Here is a 9,028-nt window from a genome sequence, read left to right as displayed (position 1 = left end):
GTTGATGATATGTATTATTGTGTTATTTTTATGCTATGTTGATGAATTGAATACATAGGACCACAATGTTATCCTTTTAGCCTACATGTCTGACTGTACCTCGCGCTGTTTACATTTCTGACTAATAAAGTATTCAATCGATCAATGGTTACACTAATGTGATAACAAATAAAAAAGCATTCCAAAATAAGAAACTTTTGCACGATAATTTAACTTTAACGAATCACATAAATACATTATTTCATATTTGTCTCTTTTGCTTTTAAGATTTGGGTCAGTGCTGTTAGGTTCAATTATTCAGATCTTTGGCCATTTATATTCTCTAGTCAGGCACACATGGTTGGCAGAGCACAGACGCTGCCATGGAGTCAATACTGTATGGCTGTCACGTACTGCACAGCCAGACCAGTATCCTCAGAGATAGATAGTCCCCCCACAACCACCACTGGAACACTGCCAGTTCACAGGAGGGATCTCCCAGCCTCAAAGGCCAATACGGGTCCATTTTACACTCTTAGAACACTCAGGATTTTACTGTGTTGTAGGCTACAGAGTGTCTGTGGGTCTTTTTGTTTCTCGTTCTCATTCATGATTCAAAAGGATTGCGTAACGTAGGTGTTAAGGAACCTAAGCGCTCAACCCAGAGTCCCTGAATGGGTTCAGAGGATTATAAGTCTGACCCTGTTTTGTTTTTCGTCTAGGACATGGAGGATTTTTTAAGCTATAAACATGGCTTAGTAATCGTTCAAATGAGTTCCAATCATTTTCTGCCGTAGATATTGATTTTGTAAGTATACACGCCTGTATAGTGATAAGAACAAAACAAAAAAACATAGCATATCATGTATATTTTGACAGTAAAATTACAAAAGTTTAGTCCAGCACACACTGCATTGTTCTCTCTCTCTCTCTCTCTCTCACGCACACAAACACGCAGGCATGCATGCACACTCACATGCACAGTGCACATGCACGCATGTACGCACACACGCGCACACACACACACACACTTGGACTTGAATCGATTCAGCGAGTAGTGGGGATGGATCATTGATTTTATTGTTTGCACTCATCTTGACATTCTGTCAAGCACAGTGAGAAAACATGGCGGGTGGTGCCCCGTATCCATGGATACCGGCTGAGGACGGCTGAGAGGTTGGGAGGGTGAAGGGGGATTGGGGGTTGGGTAGAGGGGAGCCGGAGTTGGCAGGCAGGGGTCTTCTTGGCAGCAGCCCCCTCCTCTCTATTAGAGGGTCTTCTGCACGTAGGAGGTGATGTACTTGACGGCCAGCATGGTCTCCTCACACGTGGGCTTGATCTGAGACTCGGGCAGCAGGAAGCCGTAGCGGCCGGTGTCGCGCAGCTCAAAGGTGTAGGAGTATTTCACCCCCAGGTCATAGGCCCAGTCGTCTGAACCGCCAGCCGCAGGGTCTGAGGGGAGGGAGAGAGAGAGAGAGGGGGGGGGGGGGGGGGGGGTGAGAGAGGGAGAGAGGAAGAGGGAGGGAGAGGGAGGGAGAGAGATGGGGGAGTGATAGAAGGAGGGAGGGGGGAGAGATATAGAGAGAGAGGGAGGAGAGAGCGAGAGAGAGGGGGAGCGAGAGAGGGGGGTGATAGAGGGAGCGAGGGAGAGAGAGAGATGGGGGAGTGATAGAGAAGGAGAGGGGAGAGAGAGAGGGGTAGTGATAGAGGGAGAGAGAGAGAGGGGGGGTGATATGGGAGGAGGAGAGAGAGAGAGAGATAGCATAGTGATAATGAATCAGGACAGCCATGGACAGTTTGTTTTTAAACAAATGCTAGGTTTGACAGAATTGTCGTACACATGCAGTGTTGAATGAAGACAGTGCAGAGGCTAGATAAGAAAATCCTCTGACTAAAGAGTGTAAAAATTGACCCAAATCGAGGCGTAATGGTCAGTTTTTACACTCTCGTGCATGGGTTAAATGAACATTGGCAATTTTACTGTGCATGCGTGAGCTTAGACATTGTGAAAACGCCATGAGACGCAATGGTGGTCATCAAGTAAAAAGGGCCCTAGAGCAAGCATCTTGTCAACGCCCTCCTACCGTACAGTACAGTATGTCCCTTCTCTAGCACAGAAAATAGTTTGGCTGCAACATTTATTGTAGTACTTACAGATGGTAGCAGCGCCGGGTCCACTAGTGTATCTGGTACCGTACAGGCTTTGCAGAGCACTGGAAGCCTCCACTGCAACCTTCATCTATAATGCAGATGGAACACACAAAAACACACAAAATAAAGACATGGAAAATACAGCAGTACGAACACCCTGTACCCTAACTAACCCAACCCTGTTCTGTTGTCTGCTGTGGAGTGTACTATATGAAACAAGTGTAAGTAAAGTACGTGCAAATCTAGAAAGTGCATGTACAGTATGGAATTGGGATTGCAGCATGCAGCATCCAAGACGCTGGATATATTAAAAATCAATATTACAGGAAATGAGAGAAATGCACAAGCAGGGAAGTACATTTGAGGATGTAGAGATCAGATAGGATGGCCTCCCGGAGCTCTTTTGTTCTATAAAACATTGGAAGGGGCGTTAGAAGTGAAAGGGGTTAGAAGTGAGTAATGGGGAGACAGGAATGTGTGATCCACTACAGTCAGTGTGAGAGCTGGAGCAAGGGTGTGAGTGTTAAAGCACAGCCCTCGGACGCCCCGGCGAGATGTCGATTACAGGTAAAAGAGCTTCCTTTGAGAGGGAGCCACATGAGCCAGGCGATCAGGGACTTTGCGGCAGCTAAATATGGATTCAGATAAGTGTGATAATGGTATATGAGTTGGGTCTCACTCTTGCACGAGGGACCCGACTTGAAAATAATTAGGGAAATAATTAGGGACAAAGGAACACCTGTGACGTGCGTGCGTGCTCTACACAGAATATATTTATAATTTATGGCTAATGACATTTGTGAAATGTACTTGTGAAAGATATCCACTGATACTGACTGTGCTTCAGGCATTCATGCCTGAATAAGGTCATCGGTGACCGAAACGTTGCCTCTCCTTAAATAAATGTACTCCTGTACCGTGCAGTTCGGCAGTGTGTGGGTGTATTCTTTTATTATTGATGAGCACTTGTTTGCCTTTGCACTTGCACTTAAAGCTTTTATTCTAGGTGTGTGGAAGTTTTTCTCAACAAACAACAGCAATACAAAATACACAAGATAATAGAGATAATACACTTTGGCAGCTTTGCGGCACAAATGTTACGGCACAAGCCTTTTGACAATACATTCAGTATTTAGATTTTTCTTCTGTTCCCTGCTTGGCAACTCAAAGCGTCTTTGTTTCTTCCACTATGTTCCATTGATGAAGCCTTAATTAATTAATTAGAGTAATTTTAAACCCTTTAGCTTTTAATTATTATTGTCAATCATATTATCAATATATTATTCAATTATTGAATTAACTAATTCCACATTGGCTTGGGTAGTGACAAGCATGGTGCATGGATGAATAAATCTGGATCATTGCTGAAGACGTTTGTTCACCCCTGACCTAAGACAGTGGTTCTCAACCTGTGGGTCAGGACCTCTAGGGGGGTCTCCACATGATTTTGGGTGGGGGGGTGCCCAGATGACAGTGAAGTGACAATTTAAAAACTTTTAAGACCTTTTTAATACCTAAAAGAAAAAAGACCATGACTGCATCAAAAGTAATCAACAAACTATACTATACAAACTGGTCAAACATTGGCCAAATAATATAAGAAAGAGGCAAACATTTTGAAAATAGCCCAGTGGTTCTTAAAGTGGGGGTCTGGTGACTCTCTGGGGTGCTTGAGGAGGTCTGTAACTCTCAGATTGTTCAAATGGAACTAAATGCTGGACACTTACGGGTCCATTTGGTTCCGTTTGTACACTCTCAGAGTTAAATTAACTTCGAGGAGTTTACAGAGTAGATTGTGTCCCAAAATAATCATATTTGAACTAGGGTCCCCCCAATCCAACAAGCACTTAGAGGAGTTGAGGCATTATATTTTGTTTGACTCCGTTCCACTTCCAGCTTTTTTCATTCATTTGACAATTTTAACAATGTTTGACCAGTTTTATAGTACAGTTTGTTCATTACTTTTGATGCAGTAATGGTCTCTTTCTTTTTTGGAGGGTATTAAAGAGGTTTTAAAAGTCCTTAAATTGTCACTGTCATCTGGGGACCCCCCCAAGACCCACAGGTTCAAAACCACTGATCTAAGCTATACTGCCAAGCACAATTCCTCTGAAAAGTAACATAATATCTTGAAAGAAATATATTGTTGGTAATATATATTTAAAACGTGTCTGCACTCTAATGTATAACCAGTATAATAAACTACTGCATAATAATAAGTGACGTTGGACTGACCAGCTCGCTGTGGTCTGCTGCCAGGTCGAAGGTGTAGGAGTAAGGGAACAGCAGCAGCTGGGAGTAGGAGTGGATGGTGATGTAGGCCTTGATGACGGACTTGTTCCTGCGGATGAAGTCGGCAACATTCTTGACCTCGATCTCGGACTCGGGCTTGTAGCCACAGAAGGTATCACTGCAGGGGTTGCTGGAGGCTCCGGTAGCTGCAATGAAATCACATGATGGAGGAGAGAAGTTGTAAAAAAGAACAGACGGAACAAATTATGACAATGGATTTCATCCCAGTCTTCAAATGTGTGAAACAATGAAAGCTTTGATAGGGGGCGAGACATCAGTTTTGTTGCGTTCAAAATGAGTTGTAAGCGCCTCAAGATGTAGCATCTAAGTCTACCAAAAATAATGTTTTTTTAACTGGAAACCTCCACTCTGACAAGCACTTGGCATTGTAGGAGTTGAGGTTCCACAGATAAATATTGTGAAAATAGCAGATCTACAAGCTTGTAGATTGAGCATGTAGATCTGCTATTTTCACAATGTTTGCCTCTTTCTTATATTATTTGACAATCTGGCTAATGTTGGACTAGTTTTTATACTGTAATATAGTTTGTTGATTACTTTTGATGCAGTAATGGTCTTTTTTCTATTTTTTTTTTCTTTTCTGTTTTTTAGGTGTTAAAAGTCATTAACTTGGTCCACTGATCTATGTAATACTTACTGCACCAGCCAGCGTTGAAGTTCCTGTTGGGGTCAGCACCGATGCAGCTGGATCCAGACTTCCTGGAACGAGTCTTCCTCCACATTCTGTTCTACATTTCCAAAAAACAAGACAGAAAACACACTGAAATGCACAATAAATAAACAAACAAATTATATAATATTACCCTGGCTATGATACAGCCTGGCTTCCATTAGGTCACAGTGTGTAGAATAGATGTAGAAGTGAATGTCCGTCATACACTCTTGTGGGTATAGTCATAGCCATCAATGTTGAAGACAGGCAGGACGAAGACATCCATCTGGTTGAGCAGGCTGGTCATCTCAGTATCGCTACCATAGGTGGACAGAGCCTGAGGAGGTATAGGCAGAAAGTGAAGTGAGTTTGGCATGGAAAACTCGATCTGCCTCACCTACTGGCTATAGGACAGGTGTAGCGGTTACGCCCATCTGGGCATCTTCCTTTACCTCCTTCACGAACCACTGACAGAAAGCAGTGGAGATCCACTCTCTGGCATGGATGCCACAGTCCAGGAAGACAGCGGGCTTGGTGGCACCAGTCTGCTTGCCGAGCTAATGGGTGTCAAAGTGAAGGCATTAGAAGGGCTATGGTCTTAATAGGTTTGTTAAGCCTAATTTATACTCCCTCTCAAGTCAAGAGTCAAGAAAAAAATTGAAAGTAGAAAGTTTAATACCTTGAGGACGGTCATGGGGCGTCCCTCGTAGCTGTTTCCAATCACCTGCTTGCTGACCAGTTCGCTGGAAGAGGAGATGGAGGCGATCCAGCTCTGGATCTGAAATCAAAAAGTGTCAAAGAAAGATCAGGAGATCAGATCAGTGAGTGACATCAGAGAGAAAGAGACAAGAGAAATAGAGTGAAAGAGACTGACCTTGTCCAAGCTGTTGTACTTGGTGTAGCTGTGAGCTCTAGGGGAGGGCTTGTTGTCCGCCTGAGCCTCAATGGAGGCCTGCAGGTCCTCAATGAGGACCCTGAAGAACAGAGTCCATCAGTCAACTGTAAAGCCTAATTCGTAATAATTTGTCGACATGTATTTTTTATATACAATGAAGTACAAATGAGCCTTAAGAACTGTGGCACAGTACTAGAACTTCTGCCCAAGCATTGTTGCATCTTCCCCTGTGCTGCACCAACAATAATGCAGCTATCATGCTCTTAACAACTTAAGTCCTATCTTAGTCGTAAGACGAATCGTGGAAATAGCCGCTCTGCAAGCTTGTAGACCGGCTATTTCTGAAATGTTTGAGAATGTTCTGCTTATAATGAAATTAGGGATGCTAGGGTGACAGTGGTTAATGTGTTTATATATTCAAAACAATGAATCCAAATACACTATACAATAGGTTAGAGAAGCATTATACATTCATTTTCATCGTGGAAGGGGAAATGAGAAACAGGTGTGTATTGTGTGAGTGACGTACTCATGCTCCATGCCACTCTGCTGCAGCATGGTGAACACCATGTCAGCGTGGGTGGAAGGGACATGGATGTCCACATCAATGTCGATTGTCACCAGCTCAGCACTCTCAGGTCTCCAGAAGTCAACCTGCAGAGGGCGCCACAGACAAACACTTCAGTGCAGATATACACGGTTGGCTTTCTTCAGAGCTCTTTCACACTCACTCACTCACTCACTCACTCACTCACTCACTCACTCACTCACTCACTCACTCACTCACTCACTCACTCACTCACTCACTCACTCACTCACACACACACACACACACACACACACACACACACACACACACACACACACACACACACACACACACACACACACACACACACACACACACTCACGCACGCACGCACGCACGCACACGCGCATGCACATGCGCGCACACGCGCTGCACACACATGCAGGCACGCGCTGCACACACATGCGCGCACGCACACACATGCACATGCTCACAATATGAAAGAGTTTCTCAATCACTCAATTGGCAAGATGAGGATACAGAATGGGATTCTTATTGTCCGATTATCATGGGATGTGTCATTACTTATGATTTGTTTGTAGAATAAAGAAGATAAAGTGATTTAAATATAAATCTGCACAATCTACACTGTACTGGAATAGCCTGCGAATGCAAGTTCAATTGGCTAGTATCACCTTTAACAAACCAATTTAACCCCTGTAGTGCTGTAGTGCAGTGAGAATAGCACATCAAAGTGTGTGTGTGTGTGTGTGTGTGTGTGTGTGTGTGTGTGTGTGTGTGTGTGTGTGTGTGTGTGTGTGGACCTGTACCTCCATGCTGTCACTCAGTTCCTTAATGAGGGTCACATGCTCGTCAAGCACAGGCTTCAGACGGAACACTTTCTCACTATTGTTCAGAAAAGCCAAGAACACAAAATCATACACATTTGGCCCTCAACACATTAGATAGGCTACCCTGGGGCCCCATGCAGCTGATTTCACATGTTTTCTCCTCTGCCTCTTTCCTCCCAATATAGCTTTTAGAGTAGAAACTATAGTGTTTTTTTGTTGAGATTCTCAATTCTTATTGGGTAACACTGAAAGTGCTGTGCACATAACCAGTGGTGGATTCGATTTTCAGTCTGGTACTGCATGAATTTTTGGACAACTAGACAATTTATGATGATAGACAAATCTAGTACCAGCCAACCAGTATACTAAACCAGCCACTAAACCCTGAACTGGACCCGAGGTGTCTCTGTACTTGGACTGCTTTTTACGCCTACACCAAATCTCTTCACCAAAAATGGCCGATCTACAAGCTTGTAGATCTGCTGCTAATGTTCCCCCTAGGCCTAGAAAATGCTGGGGTTTAAGTATGCCATAAATCTCAAAGATTTTGCTACAATAGCCAAGCCTTGCTTGTACTGGATGATTACAAAACAGTGGGAAAAGAACACAAACTACCTTGAGGTTTGTCCAGACAGGTTTGTGAACAGTACATTGTTTCAATATGTGAAGAATGGAGATAGCATGTACCAGGGCAGGAATTCCATGGCCATCACGCTCCCACAGTTTGGCATTTTTGTGAAATAATCAGCTGTTTTTAATGTATTTATTTCAAACCATGTATGAAAAATGAAATCATCCTTTTACCCTTAAGTACACATGTTGCCGAGGTATGATTACTTTGTTGGACAGTAATTAATGTGAACTTTAACACCAAACCCCCCTGCTGTTTCATCTAGTTTATTCACCATAATCTATATTTCTTGTCTATTTCATACTTTTGGGGGTCTGTATTCACCCCTATTTAAACAAATGTACAGATTAATATTGGCTATTTGAAAGCAGATGAACAGAATCATGGCATATAAAGCCGCATGGAATGATTTATGATGCCGATGATAGGTACTTATAAGCTTTTGCATCTGTTATAATACTTTCAGAAGTCTACACATATTTCATCTTTTTCATCTTGGTCTAAGGACAAATTAATGTTCACATATGGTGCATTATGATACATCTGATGAATAATTTGCTTCTCCGGTTTTTCTTTTTCCATGTATGAGGGCTAAAGCCATCAAGCCAGTACCATCAACTTACACTGGCTCATGCACCGGCAATGTCATGTAAAGCATTAACTGTGTCATTCATTTTTATGAAATAAATAAAGCAATGTACAATCGCCTTCTGAAAACACACAAAACACACTAAATCATTACCATTTTGCTTCATTAAAAAATAAGATTCAAACTTTACCCCTCGAAGCGGGTGATGTCAGCCAGGGCAAATGCCACCAATCCGAGGAGCAGAAGGACCTTCATTATTGCCAGTGTGAGGCTGAGCTGACCGCAGGGCAGTACTTATACCCTGTGACCCTCAGTGTGTCCACCAATCCCAATCAGCGATGTAGCAATCCTGCCATGTTTCCCTCTAGCACAACCTGTACTGATGGCCGTGCACCTGTTTTTTTCCAACAATAATTAACAGATGCAAAATGCACATTT

At 43.1% G+C, this 9,028-nt stretch overlaps 1 protein-coding gene across 1 annotated transcript; it reads right to left on the bottom strand.

Annotated features, from left to right (window-relative positions):
* Positions 1–1,090: 1,090 nt before the first annotated feature.
* cpb1 (carboxypeptidase B1 (tissue)) lies at positions 1,091–8,939 on the bottom strand. Its single transcript, XM_084048307.1, has 11 exons — positions 8,781–8,939; positions 7,350–7,425; positions 6,520–6,644; positions 5,970–6,069; positions 5,775–5,873; positions 5,548–5,652; positions 5,322–5,432; positions 5,081–5,171; positions 4,366–4,568; positions 2,134–2,218; positions 1,091–1,431 (listed from the first exon to the last, which is right to left on the bottom strand). The coding sequence occupies exons 1-11, from the start codon at positions 8,843–8,845 to the stop codon at positions 1,247–1,249; spliced, it is 1,245 nt and encodes a 414-aa protein (XP_083904433.1). The 5' UTR covers positions 8,846–8,939; the 3' UTR covers positions 1,091–1,246.
* Between the last annotated feature and the right edge of the window lie 89 nt (positions 8,940–9,028).

The sequence above is a fragment of the Gymnoscopelus microlampas genome (genome assembly GCF_963454915.1).
Source record: "Gymnoscopelus microlampas genome assembly, chromosome: 22".
NCBI lineage: Eukaryota > Metazoa > Chordata > Actinopteri > Myctophiformes > Myctophidae > Gymnoscopelus > Gymnoscopelus microlampas.
Note: the sequence above shows the minus strand (reverse complement) of the source record. Positions and strands in the feature narration are given on the sequence as shown.

Coding starts and splice junctions, on each gene's coding strand:
- cpb1 (XM_084048307.1), bottom strand. CDS start 8,845: ATGAAGGTCCTTCTGCTCCTCGGATTGGTGGCATTTGCCCTGGCTGAC. Junction 4,569..5,080: donor CTTCAACGCTGGCTGGTGCA/GTAAGTATTACA, acceptor ATTTCATTGCAG/CTACCGGAGCCTCCAGCAAC. Junction 2,219..4,365: donor CAGCAGACCACAGCGAGCTG/GTCAGTCCAACG, acceptor TCTGCATTATAG/ATGAAGGTTGCAGTGGAGGC.